Source organism: Petromyzon marinus, chromosome 6, assembly GCF_048934315.1.
Source record: "Petromyzon marinus isolate PM22_M1 ecotype Great Lakes invasive population chromosome 6, UKy_Petmar_22M1.pri1.0, whole genome shotgun sequence".
In the NCBI taxonomy this organism is placed as follows: domain Eukaryota; kingdom Metazoa; phylum Chordata; class Hyperoartia; order Petromyzontiformes; family Petromyzontidae; genus Petromyzon; species Petromyzon marinus.
In genome coordinates, this window is record NC_133672.1 from 18,955,064 (window position 1) to 18,974,595 (window position 19,532).

The following is a 19,532-nucleotide window of genomic DNA, read 5'->3' on the forward strand; positions in this document are numbered from 1 at the left end:
ACTATAAATGGAGATATGCACCACTTCATTGCTAACTTGAACAGGAAGACATGGCTTGTATATTTGTATCATAAGGTATCACTTTAAACAAGATAAATATACTGTACGGTATTTTATTTTTCCTCAACATTAAAGATGCTGCCATGATATAAAAGCACAACTGAACTTGCAATCCAGAGATTGTTGGTTCCATGTCCTGGCACGGCAGTTCAACAAGGTGCAGAGATCTTACATCTCCAATCTGTCCACTCAGCAGTATAAATGGGTACACCACAGTTCGTTGAATGGCAGTCGCATGTGGTTGGGCAAAGTGTGAGTGTTCCTACTTCTTTCAAGACGTCTGGCCAGATATATACTGAATGTGCTGTGCCAGGTTCAGGTCAATGACAAATTTGGCAGAAATGAAGCCTTTGCCTCCAACAACAACTACCATTGACCACTTAGTGGTGGCGACGTCACCACGGCACCTGTTCCAGGTCATGTGCACTTTGAGGCCACGTGAAGTGTTGAACGCTTGCTGACATGGGTTGACCGAGATGATTGGCAGATGCACCAGCTGTACCCCTACTGTGCTAACTTGCTGTATTTTAGCCGTCCGGCTCGTTGTTGTGAGCGTCGCTCCTCTACCCTGTACACACACACCTATGCATACACACACACGGATGGCAGAGCCACGAGGAGATGGAGTAATGGGTAGATAAACATGAGAGACACGGTGAGAAACAGAGACCCCCCCCCCACTCGCCACTGGGACCTCCTTGATTGCCTTTTGTGACCTGTCGTGAAACATTTACAATTTCCTCTCCAACATACCGTGTTTACTCTCCAACACACCGGTGTGCTGAACTAGTAACTAATGGGCACGTCTAGTTTACGTGACAAACCTTATTAATTGGGTGTCGGGTGATGGTAGCTTTGATACATTTATATTTACGCGATCTAACCCACACACATACCTTCGTGGATAATATTGGTCGCGAAAGCCTCCGTGTTAAACAGTATAATAATCTGATTCTTAATTGGCCAGAGCGCTGCAGGGTGGCATAGGGCAGGGATTATTTGCATAAGGCACGGTCACTCGAGTACATCCTATATTATTGTGCCTTATACTCCAAATATTTTTTAATCTAAAGGGTACAAGGGCAAAATAAGGCGAGATGGATGAGGCGTGCCGAAATTATTTCCGAAACAGCTGAAATGATGCAGTGATGAAGAAAGGCGCCTTCAATCAAATGCCACCAATTTACACGTGGGTCGGCGTGACGGCTGGCGAGGCCACGTGGTGCGCAACGAGCCACGCCCACTCAGCCCCGTGGGCGGAGCTCGAGTCACCGGGGGCTGAGTGACGTCACCTCGCCTAGTTTTACATTCCCCAGTGTACATGGGAGCGGGGGCCTCGTCGCCTCCGCACCCACGTGACGTAGTCCTGTCTTATTCGCTCCATGAAATTCAAACTCGCCTTCGATGACGTCCGTTATTGGGCTGTACCAAATGCGCCATACGAGGCGGGGGAGTTTAGGGGTTGCCGAATCCAATAATGCTTTATAACCCGCGGAGCGACTACTGTAGGGTTCGAGGGAAGGCGGTCAATGGGTGGCGCTGTCTCTCCCCCCCCGTGAGGTTCGGCGGGTGGAGTAGCCCGCTCCGAGGAGCGGCCCCGTCTCCCGCCTCTTTCTCCTGCAGCGGCCACGGAACCGCCTCCTCCGCCGCCCGTCACTCGCAGCCTTCGCCCTAGACAACTCCGAAGGCTCCTTGTTTTCCAGTCGCTCGCGGTGTAGATGCCGCTTTGAAAACGAGGAGCAGCGGGAGGAGGAGAGGGGGGACTGGGAAGAGGAGAAGGGGAACGGGCGTGGGGCGGGCAGGGCTCGCTATTGTGCGCGGGGGCGATGGCAGCGGCGGCGACCCGGCTCGTGCCGCTGCTGCTCGTCGCATAGCCTCGCCCGTCCGCAGCCGACACCAACAGCAGCAGCAGCAGGAGGAGGAACAACATCACCAGGAAGAATAAAAGCAGCAGCATCTCGGACAACCACCGCGGTCGGTATGGACGAGCACCCAGCCTTGCAGGTTGGCTCGCCCGGCCTCAAGCAGCTCCAGCAGCAGCCGTCAGGGGGATCCGGGCAACAACAACAACAGCAGCAACAACAGCAGCAGCTACTGCAACAGCAACTCCAGATGCATCAGCAGCAGCAGGGCGGCGAGGGGGGCAGTGAGTCCGGCCGGCCTCACTACTCGATGCCGGGCATCCTGCACTACATCCAGCACGAATGGGCGCGCTTCGAGATGGAACGGGCCAGCTGGGATATGGAACGCGCGGAGCTGCAGGTAACGAGGGGGTTGGTGGTGCCTCGTGGTGATGGATGTCCTCAACATCGCCACCAGCCGATGGTGTTGATGTTGTGGGGGCCGTGCTGAGGGGAAGAGGAGGGAAGCGTCTCCCGTCTCCGCCATTTTGGAGTCAAAATGGCGATGGCGGCGCGTATTATTTTATTTTATTTTTAAAGAGCGCAGCCGAGATTTGCGAGGGGTCCTCTCGTGGCCGCGCCGCGCCCCCCCCCCCCTCGCTGGGAGTCGTTTCCCGCGTGCGCGACAGCGCGAAGGGGCTCCTCACCAGCCCCCTCGCCTTTTGTCTGGAGGCGCCGCGAACCCGCGGAGCCGCACTGTACAGGGTACAGTGAGGGCGGCCACGGCTCGGCTCTGCCGGGCGCGGCTCCTTCCTGGGTTCCGTCTCTCAAAGTTGTTCATTTACCAGTGTCCCGTGTGGCTCTTGTCGTTGTGCGTTGTCATGTTCCTTCATCTGGAAGCCCTGTATGTGTGCGGTCATGTCTGTGTGCGCGTGGTTGTCTGCGTTCGGCCGTGTCTGTTTTTGTGTGGCCGTATCCGTGAATGCAGCGCGTGGCCATGTCTGTGTGGCTCTTGTGTTTCTACGGTCCTGTCCGTCTCGCTGGTCGTGTGCGTGAATGTGTATCCCGCGGACGTGGCAAAGTATCTACGTCCTTTTCCATGTTCAGTAAAATACTTTTGGATGTAGAAAACATTTTAAAAGTGACATCGATTAGACCGTTATAGTCGGCAACAGCTGTGACACCTTCCGTAAATCACAGTCACATGACACTAGTGGTTGCCATTAAAGAAACAATTCCGTATGAAAAGCAGTCAACTTAACTCCATACATTTGCTCTTAAACAGAGATGTTTTCTTATGGAAACAGACTCTGTGTGTGTGTTCACGTAACGCCGTGTCTGGATCTCTGTGGCCTCGTGTCACCCTTCAGCGCGTATGATCTGGTCTGTCTCTGTACGAGCCGGTTGGTTCTTGTACTTTCCAGTCTCTCTTTCTACAATACATTCCCCTTATTCAGTTTAGTCCTCAAGAGTCTGAATGCTTTCAGCAGGCTCCAACATTGGGATGTTTAACCTATTCCATTTGTAAATGTTTGGCATTTTGGGGATGAAGCTGGTGTACGCAGAAAGTAAACGAATGATGAGCTATATTCACTAACACTCAACTCCGAACAGATGGAGTCAGAGATCGGTTGCTGTGCTGCCATGTTGTAGACACCTTACAGCCTAATACTACAGCGTCTCCTATTATAAAGCAATTAACCAGGGTGAAACGTACGTGGCTTTATAAGATATCTTCAGGTTGGGCTCGTTCAGTGTGATACAATCACATGGCCAAATTATGTTAATGTGGTCCTGTCAGTCCCTGTCTGTAAGGCCCTCTTATCCGTGTCTATGGCATTATCTTTGTTTTCCTCTCCTTCTGCTCTGCCTGTGATCACATTTTTGCTGCTATATGGTACCCGTCTATTTCGCCTATCTGTCTAAATTACGTGTTGTCTTGGTCTGTGACTGGTCCTATCTAATTTGGTGTATTTGCTACTATCTCTATGGTAATCTCGTTCTTGTGACTTCCACTCATGGCTTTGTTTGCATGAATGTCTGTACTCCTTTCCATCTCTCTGGCTTGTCTCCTTATCTCTATGACCTTGTTTGTGGAGCCTTGTCTGCCTCTCACTCTATGACCCAGTGTTTTTGGCTTTGTTATGCCATATAATCCTGCCTTTGTCTCTCTGGTGTTGTCTGTCTCTCCTTGTCTATCTCTGTATACCTGCCAGGCTGTTCATCACCTTGTCTTTTCTGGCATTGTATGGCAAATATGTCCTTGTCTCTGTCTTGAAATTCTGTTATCGTTAGTGTTTTCCTGTGTCTGCTACATTGTGAATCATAAGGTTTAAATGTGTGTGCCTATCTGTCATTCCCCATTTGTGTCTGTTTTGTCGAATCATCTCTTCCCTTTTAGTCCTTTCACTCCATGCTTGATGTCATTGCTGGAAAGAGATACTCTTACCAGTTTACTCTTGATTCATCTGTGTGGTTGACCACTGAGATTGTCTTGTCAAACGGAACGTGCTTTATCAAAGTTGAGATTTTTCCGATGATTGAGTATTGCCCATTTGACAGAGATTGTTGCTTTCGGGCAGGCATTGCCACCTGAGCTCCCTTCAACAAATACAGCCAACCCTAATGGTTTCTGTCAGTCCGAGTAGTAATGTTTTTGTTTATCGCATTGTGCTTGACATTTAGTCCAGACTCAACTCGCTGTCCAGTGATGTTGAAGCTGGATCCTTTTGTGGATCGATACCTAATATTGATGATCTTTGCAAGTTACATGGAAGCTTTCATTGATTTGAATTAGATTATTGTTGATACTGCTTTAGAGTCTGTACTCGTAACCTTAGATTCATTACTGTATGGTAGGAAAATTGATTCTGAAGGTGGAAGTCATATGTTTAAGCGTTTAGCATGAGAGTTGAATCTTTCTAGAACTTTAGCATCACATTAACTTCCGAGTTGTAATTTTTGGGGGGCTAATTATTATTTTTTATAGTCGTGAAGTTTACATTTGTGCCAAATTACAACAGCATCACACTTTGACAACAGCATAATTTATGTAACTCGGTCACAATCACCGGAGGTTCTGTATGAAAAAAAACTATTGGCTTCAGAAATCGAATTGACCTCAACGAAGATGTATTGAAACATGGAGATTGCAAGTTGTAACATATATCTTTGCTTTGCACGCTTGAGTTTATTGCTAGAGTATTGTAGTTTTTTTTTACTTTGGTTATAACCCTCGAATATGAATGATGCATTTCTAAATAAAGAATATTTTTTACGACAAAAGAGATGCTTTAATATGTAACATTAAAACTACGATATAATTGAACAGTATGCTACATACAAATGATCTCTGAGCTCCCTAATTACTCGGCTATCCAGCAACCCAAGTCCTTTCGAAGCACTAAAATGTGCTCTCGGAATTCTTGTTTCCTGCCTGTGTTCCTTGGCTCATGAGCCCTCAAACTTCGTGTTTACAAACCCAAGACATGGACAGTGCTCATCTGTGTTGATGGCCTGGAGTCAATGGTGCAAATTACACAGTTCTTTAACATGGACCGGTCCTTTTTACATGACAACCAGAAAACCTAACCCAAGATCACAACTCATTCCCGGCCTCTCGTTTTAAACCTTGGCTTAACCATAGCCTTAAACCCACTTCTCCCTCTTATTGGAATAAGAAGCCAACTTGAGCCATGTGGAGGCCGACAGATGCAGGGTGCCCGGGCTGGGCAAGGAGACTGGTTCTCCAGCTCCTGTCACCCGACACCGGACCCAGCTGTCGTGCCCGGTCAGTGGGGCCGTTACTTGAAACCGCGCACATGTACGGGTATATATATAACGCAATGGGTCTTAATTTTAGACGAGTATTATTTTATCCTCGCGCCTTGGACTTTTTGCTATGAAGACACAACCGAAAAAACTAATAGCGGTTTTTGTTGTTGATACAAACCTAGACTCTGTACTGTACTGTTGGACACCATTTTATTTGGTTAATGAGATAAAGGACTTTCAAATTAGCATCAAGTGCGTCATTGTTGCACCCTAGTAACATCGTGCAATGCCACTCCCATACATTTAATTACAACAGTGCAGGCATGTTGGTTGTGCAGTCTTGTTGGAGAGCCAATATTTGTCACAACCAATGTACGTATCTGTGGGTTACTGCTGCAGCGTTGTGCATCATTGGTGGATTTGTCAATGATAGACCAAAAGCGCCATATGTGAATGTCTATATTGCAGCGCAAATAGGTAGGGCGTGATTGTTTTCGACTGTCATTGATTTTTATGACATTGGGTACATATTTTTATATCTTCAGTGGTTTGAGTGAGATTTGTGCGTTTTAATAATAATTGCCTTTGATTTGTCCATGGAAGTCTCACGGACTGTCAAAAATCTGAATGCTTGGCCAATTCGATTTAGGGTTTTTTTATGTGCAAGGGAACCGGATGAGGGTATAACACTTCTATAGGTCCACATTTGTTCACAAACCCATTTGATTTATTAGCGTCTTCTGGGCACCTCACATCCTGGCGGGTTGGAGAGTTTCATAAACCAATGCCTACAAGAGTACTGGATTATGGTCGCCCGGCTGAAGGCCCCCATGCCCAACTCGCATCATTGTGACGCTCGTCAAGGCATTGTCAGACCACCAGGTCATCCTGTGCTCAATAGGAAGTCATTTCTCCTCTGCTGCCCCTACTGTATGGAGTAGCCTCTCCCACATTGTCAGCACTGCTTGCTCACTCCCCCTGTTCAAGTCCAGGCTTCACACTCTCATGTTCTCCTCTGCCAATGACTTCGCTCCTTAACTGATATTTTGTATCACCTACTCTGCAGGGTGGTGATTTTCTTGCACACTCATACCATCACCACTCCCAAACTCTCAACGTCTTTTCCTCGGGGGGAAAATCTCGGGTTTTCCCTGCCGCAGTCCTCTTTCCATCGCCTGATGGTGCAAATGTCTCCTATTTTTACAGACTCTTTTGATGCAGTCACAATACGTCATTGTCTTGAATTTAAATTTGAGTGAAACGTTTATCAAAAGCCCCCGTCTTGTGTAGGATTCCACAAGCAAAATGGCAGGCACACGTGTCTTGAGATCTTTGAGCTATAAAGGGCCTGAGCAGGGCTGGGTGTAGTGCAACATCTAAGTGGTAAATGTAATAACTGCAGCCCTGCTGACCTGTCCATGGCTCCATGGAGAAGCCCAACAGAAAGATATCTCGAGCTGCCTTTGTTAGCAAATAGCGAGTAATAGGGATTGTGCAGTTTTAATAATATTTGCCTCTACCGAATTAGTGGCTAATAATTTGCAACGTGTACTTTATTGGGTTTTCGCAGTAACTGATGGTCAAAGAGGGACTGGTAAGTAGGACAATAAATGATTTGTGCCGAGTTTAGCATTGTGTATATTCGTTTCCTAAGCAACATGTTAAGCTCTTGCTTTTGAACACATTTGCTTGAGTAAATGTCACCCGCAGCAAACAGCTGTGTCAACGAAGCCCTCATTATCATTACCAAGGTCAACAGTAATCTACAGTTTAAACAAAATTGACTTAAGTGGCTTTATTTTAAGAGATAGAATAAGTGCTACTTTCTGCAAAAAAAATCTAAGCGTTTATAGTTGATTACCTTATTTAAATAATTACTTAAGTTAGTGGGCCCTGTTTTGTTTATTGCTGCGATTTAATTTTGTATTGCCTCTGCCCATGGAACTTGCAAGTTCTAATTACTCTTGGTTGATACTACTAAATGGCTGATTTTTCTTATTGTGTTGAACCACAGGGGTCACATTGAGCTCAAGAGTGTCACTTCATCATGGACTTATTGTTCATTGTAGATGTGATCTGTCTTTCTGCCTGATGACGATTGCTTGTGTTGCAATCGAAACGTCGTGATTTATTATTCATTTTTCTACCTACGTGACTTTACCGAAAGAACCAAAGAGTAGATGTGCTTGTCATGTATTAAATGCTTAAACAATTTTATGGAATTTTTAAACGCAAATTCTGGATTCAAGACGGCCAACAGTGAAGTGAGCTGTGTTGAAAAGTAAAATGATTTAGCCACACGAGCCTTTGTAAAAACAATTGCACTTGTGCAATTTGGTGACAAGCTGAGGATGTGGTATAAACACAGCCCTATGCAACATAATCTAAATCTCCATTATACTTTCAACAAAGAGACTGTGATGTTTTAAAGCAAATCCCTGACCTATAGTACATACAACATATTGAAGTGTCATTAAAATGCTTTTTCACGTGCAATTTGGTGTCGGCGAGACACGTTTTGCTCTGGGAACTAATCGGGGTTTGCCATAATTAAGGTCCCATGGCTATGATGGCCTTGTCTCCCTTTGTTCCAGCTCCTCATCTAGGTCCTCCACATGCCTACACCCTTGTAGACCCGTATACACACAGAGACAAATGCCTTCGTAAATTTGTCTCTGAGACTCCTAGACTCACCTTGGGACCCATAGACCTACACACACCCATAGACTCTCTTGTTCATTCAGGCTCGAGACTTTCCCTTTTCATCTGTCTATGACTGACTGCCTCTTTCTGTCGAAAATAAATGCGCACTGTTTCTGCACAGCAACTTAATATACGGTCACATTGTCAAGCTATGTAAATCCACATTGTATTGTGCTGTATATAGCAGTGGCTCTCAACCGGGGGTACGCGGACCCCTGGGGGTACACGGACCCCTGGGGGTACGTGAGATGATTTATAAATGTGTGAAATTATATCATACATAAGTCATTGGTGACTAATCATGTATTAATCTGCCAATATAAAATAACTATGATACAATTTTAATCCACATGGGAACCTAGATCGATATAAAATACCTTTCTAAACTCATTGATCACAAACAATGTGGTTTTCAAGAGTAACCGGCGAGTACGAACAAAGTATGTCACGCACGCTGAGCGTGCCTTGATTTGTTTTTATCCGCGTGCAGTTACTTGCTAGTTAGGATACCTCACAAAATGGACATGTTTAAAATATTAACGGCCATTATTCATACATTTCTTTCTCAAACATTTAGGGTCGGGCAAGGCGGCAGTACTCAGTTGATACAAATTTCAACAAGGGGTATTGCAGAAGCCAAAAATTTTGAACCGCTGGTACTCGGTAGCATTCCTCTGTGCCACCTCGGGAGGAATTGTAAAGCAAAGATCCTGTCTCTTGCCATGCATTTGCCAACAGCGTGTCACATCAACATTCGATTGGTGATTATGGCGGTGTGATTTAAAAATACAGTAATCCCGAGTTTGAGGTGGTAGGTGCGTTCCTGAAAAGTACTGCGTCAAGCAAGGAATTGCTCTACCCAATCACACTTGCACCGTTAAATCAGCCTGCAGTCATCCCATGTCGGGACAAAATAACTGATTTGAGGCTACGCCAGCGTGCTGTATCACTCCCCAGACTGTGTTATTCCGCTTAGCTGCACAGCTCGGGAAAACCGTTCGTCGTTGATTGCTCAGACACCGCGTTATAGCGACGTTTGTTCCGTGTTGTGCGAAAATAGTTCAACCGCGTTATCGCGAAAGCGCGTTGTTATCAAAACACTTAAGCGTAGACTTACCGTATGCTTAGGATGGCTCTGCAGAGTCTTTAGCTTGCTTTCCATTTGGTGCTGCACTTTGTACTAAATGAAACTTGCTCTGTTCATCGCCTTGACCTCTACTCTAAATCTGGTTTCCATCTATCTTAATGGAAGAAGATGCACCGGTATTAGTTTGTTTTTCATGCTATCTCTATTGACCTTGAAGTATATGTGGGCTGAATTTTGATTTAAAGCTTTCGTGACTGCAGTAATTCATATTCTTAGTTCTTTCGGTAAAGTCACGTTGGGAAACAATAAAATAATAAAATGAAACGTCGTGATAATTTTTATTGTTTTATATATATTTTATTGTTTCCCTTCAACGTGACTTTACCGAAAGAACTAAGAATATATATGTGGGCTGCTTTGTTTTCAGGTGTCATGAATGACTGACCAATTTAGAGTGTTCATTTGTCCATGACACCTCTCATACCTGGTACAAGCTGTCTTATTTACATTTACTATTTACGATCTCCTCTCAGTTGGTCTTCTATAGTGAACCAGATGATCTGTTCAGAGAGCGTGGGTCCATTTGTTTTGAAATCACATTCAAATGGTTGTCTCTACTTAATTTGCTTTGCACCGTATTTAATATGCTTCAATGTTGATAGCATGTGTTGAAATGTTCTTCATCCTTCGTGTGACATTGTAACACGTCCCTCTTAAATTCGACTAGTACCAACAGGTTCTGGTTAAACAATCAAGGATCTATGCGTATGAATGTAGGTAAGGTCAGTCGACAAGCAGGTTAATGTAATTGTTTTCAAACTTTATTTTCAAGAGAAGATTAGGTATGGAAACGGTAGATATAAAAGTAAATTCCCACAGTATTATTGACTCAGTATTCACAATACTGTTGTGTGGGAAGTCAATCGCGGTTGTCCTGAAGAGATATTAGCCGTTGCCACATGTGTACACCAGTTTATGAACTACAAATGCTCAAATGATTAACAGAGTGATGTCACTGTTTAGTGGCCTAAATAATATGGTGCCCATGTGACATTAGTCTGCGCTTGAAAACAGGCACACAATTCAAAGGGTGCTTCAACAGAACAGTGATATGACGATATTAAAATATTGATGCTATTAAAATTGTAATTAATATTGGTATAATGCAGCAGCGTGAATGTGACCCGAGAAGGAAATGCCAGGGTCTTGCACAATAATATTGTGCCGTGGGAAGGAGGCATCAGCCTTTCTTTCACCTCCCCTTACCTGCCTTCCTCTTTCACAGCTCCCACCCAGTTCCTCTTCATTTCTCCGATCCCACTCCCACTGAAGAAGCTAAAATGGCATGTTTTTCACAGTACGATTATTTTTTATATGTAACGTCTCTAAATGTAACTGCATCTCAAGATGCTGTACAAGAATGCGTATATGTATTGGGAAAGGTTCTATTTAAAAAAAAACATGGAGAAGGAGGTGGGGGAGGAGGTTGTAGGGCTGAGTGATACAGGGCCAGAGAACGGCTGTAGTGCGATGTGGCTGACATTGAATACATTGGAGTGGGCCTGCCAATCAGGAGTGCTGACTGCCGGGAGGGGTGGGGAATTCCAGGCAGCAGGGTCTAGCAGACGAGGATTGACCACCCACAGAGGAGAGCTCTGGGACTGTATTTGGCTATGCATGTTTTACATTCCTTTATAATAAAGAACTGAATAAACCAATAAACAGTACATAATTTAACTGACAATTGCTGTAATATTCTGTGGGTATTGTTTGTGACTTAAAATCCTTTCTGGTGAGATACATACAAAAGAGCATAACATGCAGTGAATATTCTTGGTTCTCTGGGTGAAGTCACGTAGATAGAAAAAAAAATAATACAATTAAAATAAATTGAAAATAATAAAAGCAGTGAATGTTCGTATGCAATGATTAATTGCTTAGAATACAGTATGTTATAATGGGAATGGAACACGGATCGAATGGTGCTGCAAAGAATGTATTATTTATGATTATGCAATTTGAAAATATTAAAGAGTGATGTCCTGCCCAAATGATCATTGAAACAATTTTCATATCCTGTTTACAGCCCAAAACCCGTGGTGGAATTTCAAGTTTCCAATGGCGGAGGCAAGCCTATCCATAAGACAGCCCCTGTTAGCTTTCCTACAATGTGGCCTTTATTTCATAAACTCCGGAAAGTTGAATAGCCGAGTCTACTCCCAGCCAGGATTTTAACTCGCAACCTTGTGATTGTGAGTCGCTCACTCTACCAACGAGCAACCCAGGCCGATTATGCTCATTGCATGCAAACGATATGCGAATATACATTTTGGCTAATGGAACAAACAAGATAGACCTGAGAAAACTAGACTTTAAAAAATAATCTTGCATTGAAGTGTGATATTATTGCAGATGCAATTATATCAACTAATGTTCCCCATGATAACAAAAAAATTGCACCTGTTTAGATCATTATAATTACCCGATCAATGTGTACGTGTTTTATCATGGAGGATGGTGTTTTTGATTTTTGAGTGTCGGTTTATGATTGTGAAAGCTAGACAAAAGCACGTTCATCTGAACCAGTAACCAACCCGCATTGACAAGTCTGGTTATGAATGATCAAACACCCCGAATTACTGACGTAGAATGGGGAGGCCTTCATCTAGAATTTTATTCAAAAACTGCTGAAAATTGTTTTAATTATTGATTAAGTGCTTTCGGTATAATGGTGTTGACGCTTGAGTTTATAAAATGTACAGTGCTATACATTACAGCACAGCAGTTTTCTTCACACTTTCTCAAGCACGTGTACCCAAACTGGCTGGCCCAGTTCACATAGAATATGTGTAACGGAATGTGACCAGCTTTGATGGCATTATGGACTTACAGTGGGAGCCGTTTAGTATTGCCTCGTCATAAAGATTTAGTAGCCATAATAATTCAAAGGCCACCGAGCCCTGAAGCATTGGTTCGTTACTTGGTCCACCGTACATGCTTACCTCTATTATGGATACCATTAAGTTATTGACGTTTGTCTGTGCATTTCCTCATGTGTAGCACAATGGAGGCCTATCCTGTTGGTTTCAGATTTTGTACGCTTCTTAGAACTGGACTATATCATTATTAAGTAATTGATTACTGTATGAATTATCGGATTGATTCAGTTGAGAAAATGTGAAAATAGCTGGAAAAAGTCTCACCTTTGTTTCCAGAGTGAGGTTTCTCGGTTGGGGCACTGTACCCTGTCCCCCACCACCCAGGATGCCTCGCTTCATCTCTGCACTTGTCCTGAGTGCAATTAGATTTATCCACAGACTAATATTTGTTCAAATGTGATATAAAGACAGGCAATATTTGCCTTAAAGTGTTAATTGGCATATTGGAGGACTGCCTTTGGTACCCACCAGCACTGAGCTGTAGACGGTGTACTGAAACGTTCAGGACGATGAGCGAACCTTGGCTGTAGCTGTGCTTGGAGCAGCTACTCTCCTTCCTCCTTGCAGCATGCCCTCAGTGAGGAGATTCACAGTATGGGCAAGGCTGGCCACAAGAGGGGAAGACAGACTTACTCATTAGGCTCATGCCACACCCATCCCACCTATTTCGAATAGAAGTAAGCTTGCTAATGGGAGATCCTGTGATCCCTGCCGAGGGGAATATGCCTGAGGCTGAATATTCAGAGCAGAATCAACCCAAGACCACTGGAATAGACCTAATGTTCTTGAGGGACCAACCTGCCAACTCTGTGCCTGATGCGTTTTGTGATAGATAAGTGGAGAGCTCTACATTCACTGCAGCAACGGTCCTGAAATTTTACCTTCAGAGGACAGCTTGCTGACACCAAGTTTAAAGATAACATGCATGCCTTGGCATTAAATGTTTGTTGTCTGCATGAGCATTGGGTAGTGCTCCTCTCCATTGGCAGTGGGTAGCCACATTCTTATGGTAGGACTGGTCGCTACAGGACATGGCAGTTTTTACATCCCACAAGCACAAAGTAGTACTTATTTTCTTGATTCCGCAAGCAAGATGGGCCAAATGCACCCCTGACTAATTTGAACTCGGCTTTATATATGCAAGTTGAGCACTCTTACCAAAGTGCCGTCAATCGTCGTTATTGCATGTAAACTCGTTTAGAGTGCGCAGGACTTGCCTCTGCTGGAGAGTATTGACGCTGTTTGACCTTGCAGTTTACTTAGGTGCTTGTCTCTTGCTTGTATTTCAGCCATGAATGGAGCCTTCTGCTCTGAAATTGCTACAGCTTTCAGACCTCCCTTAACTCTCCTTAACTGGAGCTGCTGGTTTCATTTAAAAGTGCAGCGGATGTGATGGGCTTATTGCCCGTTTACGTTTCCATACACTTGCCTTTGCACTTCACTGCTGGATGAGCTCCCATTTTGAAACCTTAACCCGTAGTTTGGGTCGTTTACATTTTGGGTTGTGCTTCTTAAAGAGCTATATGTGAATGGGCTTTCACCAGCTGATTAGTAAATGTTTAAAAAATATATATAAGCACTTATCAAATAACTCAAGTGACCTTCGGACTGCACTGGCAGCTCCTAAAACCAAATACTGCATTCACGCACTACCTTGTCTTGTTCATGCTCATAATATTACTACATCAATAAGGGAATGTTTCTCCATAACCCATCGCATTATTGCCTGAAAATGTCCTAACAAGCAATTACATTGTAAGCATTTTTAGCATTCGTCTTTGGCATAGGTTTTCTAGCGGCTCTTGGTTTGTTGAAGAAAATTAAATGTCAGGTGGACTTTGTTCCATTACCTTGACATTATAGGTAGGGACTTCCCTACAGCAATGAAGCGCATGCCTCCAAAGTGTGTATGGCACACATTGCTTTAACAATACGGCACTGTTTTGAAACGGTTACTCTTGGTGTAATGTGGTTTTCAGTTAACATCAGTCCAGATAGCCATCTGAATGTTCCACTCATTGTTGGTGGAATAATGAATGTGGTTTTACAATGTTTTATTTCAAATGTGTGAGGCTGCCCTGCTCCTGATGTGTGTATGTGCACTTAAGCTTCTGCAATAATATTTTTAATCCTATGATTCTTCCCTGCATGGTTACTGTAGGATTATCGATTCTTCTTTGGAAAATCCATCCAGAGTTGCTTGCACGAAATCTGCACCATTTAACTTTTATCTCCATGCAAAAGCAACCAACATAATATATGCAACAGATAATCCAAACTAGACAAATAATATAATTCTTGAATTAAATTGAGCCCAAATTTTTCCAATTCATAAAATTGTTGGGGTGAAGTTTTGCATGCCTGACAATTGAACAGGGAGTATGAGGTCTTTCAGTGCCTCTGTGTGCCATTCCAATAGTCCACGCTACATATCTGCTCAAGTAGTCAATTACCTGAGCCTAGCAATGTAACTGCCGAGCACTAACTACAGTTTGCTAAATATTGCCCAATGTGGCTGTGACTCATCAGTTATGCCCACCACTTATGAAGGCGACAGTGTTTACACACTGGGCTTGTAAAATTCCTGTTATTACCTTCCCATTCCCGATTCCATATGCAACATCTTACAGAGCAATGCGTGCCATATTGAAACAAAACGCTGAGCTATTTGGTAGGCGGTCGTCACTCTTAGCTGCGCTGAGCCAATGGTAAAATTTATAATTCCGTTGGTAAGGACCCAGTCTCTTCCAAGCGACTATTTACTTCTCTCTCAATAGTCTGCATTTGACCAACCACGGAGGGATGAAAAGTTAAGAGATGAATGTCGATAATGAAACCACGTCCAGTGCTAGGGGTGGTGGGTCAGTGCAAACTTGGATGGGAGGATTGGGCATAAGCGTGTGATGGGCTGAGAGTTTTCCTGTAAGTCCACATCCAAAACAACTTCTCTCCCCTTCACTGCTTGTCAGCAAAAAAAAAAGTAATCGTAAGGTTTCATGAAATAAAACATACAATTATAGATATCGGCTTGGCAGAATTGACCAGAATCGTCATTGAAACATATAGCCGATGTCGGTAGTTTGGCATCGGGGGCTCCAGTACTCTCGGGGCATTTATCGACCACGATACTCGCCCAATATAGACGAGAATCTCTGTTGAGACGTATTATACAAGTATTGGCCGTACGCTTTAATAACAATCCACACTGTCAACCTGGCCACACGGACCCCTGCCGTACTTGATCACCAATGCTGATTTCGGTAAAGCACCCCCCCCCCTCCACATTATTATGCTGATACTGTGACCATGAACGGAAACATTCACTTCTATGACTCGCTATTAAAGGCTAAGAATCGCCTGGCGACTCGCTATTAAAGGCTAAGAATCGTCTGGCTTTAACCTCGTGAATGTTTATCTGCGTGCAAAAATGAACGTGTTTATGGAAATTACATGAAAACCTCAAGGTTTGAATAATGTATTCTCCCATTATTTGCGATAAACAGTGACAATAGAAGTAACATAAAAGGCTTTGGTATGCTGATATCACCAGTATGAGATGGTACATCCGCGTATTGTATTATCACAGCAGTGTTTGCTGATCTGTGCTTGTATTCAAATAAGTAATATTTAAACATACTTTTTAAAAAGCACGCTTTATTGAAATGTACCGTACTCGTAATGGCAAAACTCCACGACTTCAGGAAGTGGCCCCGAAGCTTGTCATAACGTAAGGGACCGTAGGCAATTACAGCCAACGTTAGTTGAGCGTAGACAATTAGACCGAAGCCGAAACATAACATATAAAAATAATGTTTAAAGATATTTTTTATTTTATTTGTAATGATAGAATATAGTATTATCATCAGTATGACATAAGTATATCAAGTTTGCAGTCGATACCACATTGGGAAGTGGGTAAAATTTTAGTTACAAGATTTGAGGATACAACAACAACAGTGAGTTAAATAAAAGCGTGTAATAGTTACGCCTTAAGTGAAAAACACTTAGAAAAATCAGCCCTGTTGGATTTGGCATTGCAATGAAGATCACGTGTCCCTATGCAGACAACCACACTGTGTGCAGCAACGACAATATTTAACATGGAGTATGAACAAAGTTTATTATTATTTATTACTGGTGTCTATGCTGTATTATAGTGTCAGCTTTGTAAACCTTTATTAATACAGCGATACGCACGCAATTGTTTTAAGCATAATTGCTCTGTTTAACTTGGGCTGAAAGGAAACATTTAAAGAATAAAATGTTACATTTTATGGCAACTCAGGTATTGTGAGCATCACATTGCTTTTAAGCATTGGATTGCATGCCTATCAATTAGTATGCACTTGTTAGTCAACCTGTCATCCCCCAGTCACCAATCAATCATCGTCTCCTAACTAGATGAGATGTCATTGAGACAGTAGAATTTCTCTGTCGTATAAATATGAATTTTCTACCGCTCGCTCAGCTATTAATATTTGTTTGGCGCTATACATACCACAACATGTGTTACACTTACACACAGATGCTACCACATACATTGTATAGCTGCACCAACCTTATGAAAATCACATATAAAAACAGGTAAGACCTTTTCTTAACTCAGTGGAAATGAGCCGGTCACATGGTAGAAGTAAACATGGGTGCAGGAAACTACAAGTTGAATCTTTTCTGGTTTTGCAAAAAAAACCGCAGCCCAACGTTGTTGTGAGAAATGGAACCAAAATTGCGACCATCCTAGGTGCCAAGATGACCGTTTTGCGCATAATCAGTCAGTATGGGAACATCCAAAATAGTTTTGTTATCCTCGTAATAAAGTGAGATGTTATATTTCTGATACTAGGTTTTTGGCAATAATTGTGTATAAATCCTTTTTTTAAAACACTTTAAATTGTGCCTCTGACCTATGAGTTGCAATAAAAGAAAATCTTGACTCTCATTTTGAATGGCATTGCTTAATTTCAGGCAAATAACCATATGAAATCGTATATATCCATGAGCAATTTTAAGTTTTTGTGACGTCACAGCCTCTTTCTCATAGGAGGTAAGGGAACGTAATATATTTTGTAAATTAAGACTCATTCTCACAACTTAAGACTACCAAAAGTCCAGGTGGTTGAGCAGACATTCCTTATTATTACACGCTTTCATTTAACTCACTGTTGTATCCTCAAATCTTGTAACTCAATTTTAACCCACTTCCCAATGTGCTATCGACTGTAAACTGTGTATACTTATGTAATACTAATTACAATACTATATTCTATCATTAAAAATAAAATACATATTTTAAAACCATCTTTTTTACATGTTATGTTTCGGCTTGGGTCTAATTGTCCACGCTCAACTGACGTTGGCTGTAAATCACCACGGTCCCTTACGTTATGGCAAGCTTTGCGGCCACTTCCTGGAGTCGTGGAGTTTTGGCATTACGAGTACGGTACATTTCATTAAAGCGTGTTTAAAAAAAAAAGTATTTGAAAATATTAATTATTTTTTTAAATGTCCATTCTATTCAGAGGTCCACATAATGTATGCAAATGCATGGTGTTTATGCAAGAACTAGCTTTATTTAATTTGTACCTTAGTATGCGAAATGAAACATAGCACAGTTTCATGCCGAGACTTGTTCGGCACATTAATTTCGTACTCTTGGGTGATGCGTGACGTATTTGCATTCTCAGGACGCTTTCACACCTCTTCCGTTAGCAATAAACTAGGACCGGAAGCCATTCATATCAGTAAAAAAAAGTGAATTAGCTGAACATTAGCGTAAATCTCTCAGTGATTCGTACAACATTGTGATAGGGGAGCTGCAACTCTTATTTACTGGTGTCTATGGCTGGAATTCAACATAGTGGCAGACTGATCACAAGTCTCTTTTGCAGCCGATGTAGGCCTATCAAAATGTTGCAGTCGCCCACACCAGGCTGCATTCCAGAAGTAGCCGTTGATGTCTGGTGTTTGTACCACACCTGTAAGCTCCACTCATGTATAACACATGTCAAGAGTGACGGACAGGCACTTAAATACATGCTCTTTTTGTTCTCCTGCCTGACAATTGTGCTCTTCATTTTTTTTATTTGAGGTTTTATTGAATTTTACATTTCTTTTGGACACATTTGCCCAAGTGTTTGAAGCATAGTGCAAAGCTTGTCTGTGGCTTGAAACATATATTAGAAGTGCACTTGGGTATTTAAATTTGTGAAATATCAGTTTGAATAATCCCACTTATTACTTTGTGATATGTTTGCCCAGAGATATAGTCCTGTCACACAAAACAACTATGTACATGTGTTGAAAGTTAATGAATGGATAATCAAACATCAGAAATTTAACATTCAAAATAATTTAGTCTTCATGACAAATTATTGTCTCTTAAGCAGTGCCATTTTCGATTTTAAATCCACATTAATGATTGAATTCCGCACTCGTTTTAGTAACCTTGTAGTGCATTTTCAAGGAGGGATCTTGCACTTGATTTACAATGGAACTTGGGCCAGCCCAGATGAAAGCACACATCTCTAGGCCACCCTTTTTGGTGGTGTTTGTATATTCTATGAACCAAAATAAATAACCAATTAATCAGTTCTCACCTAAGATGTCATGGTAATCATCTTGATCTACAATAACATACGTCTCGATGTGTAAATGCATGGTTTAAATATTCAGGAAGTAGTAGCATTTGAATTGAAAAATGTACCTCGGAAAATCGTAATAGACGTGTGTAACAAGCCGTTTAATGCACCTGGGCACATGTTACAATAACACTATATTTGGTTAAACCTGCTTTTGGTAAAACCTGCTTTTGGTAAAACATCCGTTGCATTAACCCCCCCCCCCCCACCGGCAAAAATGCATGGCTTCCCAAGTATTACATAAGCTCAGTTCTGCATGTCCACTTGAGTACATTATTGAAGCGTAAATAACCAAGTCTTTTGTATGTTTTAATCAAATTATTGATGTTTGGAAGTATCACGTGTACATATTTATAACCGCTAAATATAAAAGTATTTTTTTATTAAACCATTTATTTAAAAAGCTATTGTATAGATATTTTAGAGCCAGAGTTTTAGATTTAAGTGGATGTTTTTGTGAAGTAGATATCGATTTGTATATCAGAAAGTA

The 19,532-nt window shown here is 42.4% G+C and overlaps 1 protein-coding gene across 4 annotated transcripts in view; it reads left to right on the forward strand.

Moving 5' to 3' along the window:
- Positions 1-1,589: 1,589 nt before the first annotated feature.
- LOC116939323 (striatin-3-like) overlaps positions 1,590-19,532 on the forward strand; it is a 103,175-nt gene continuing 85,232 nt past the window's right edge. For 3 of the 4 annotated variants that reach the window (XM_032947525.2, XM_032947524.2, XM_032947526.2), the window contains exon 1: positions 1,590-2,322. In XM_032947525.2, coding sequence (XP_032803416.2) covers positions 2,041-2,322 — 282 coding nt within the window. In that variant the 5' untranslated portion in view covers positions 1,590-2,040. The remainder of the gene's footprint in view (positions 2,323-19,532) is intronic. The other variant, XM_032947523.2, reaches the window with a different exon arrangement.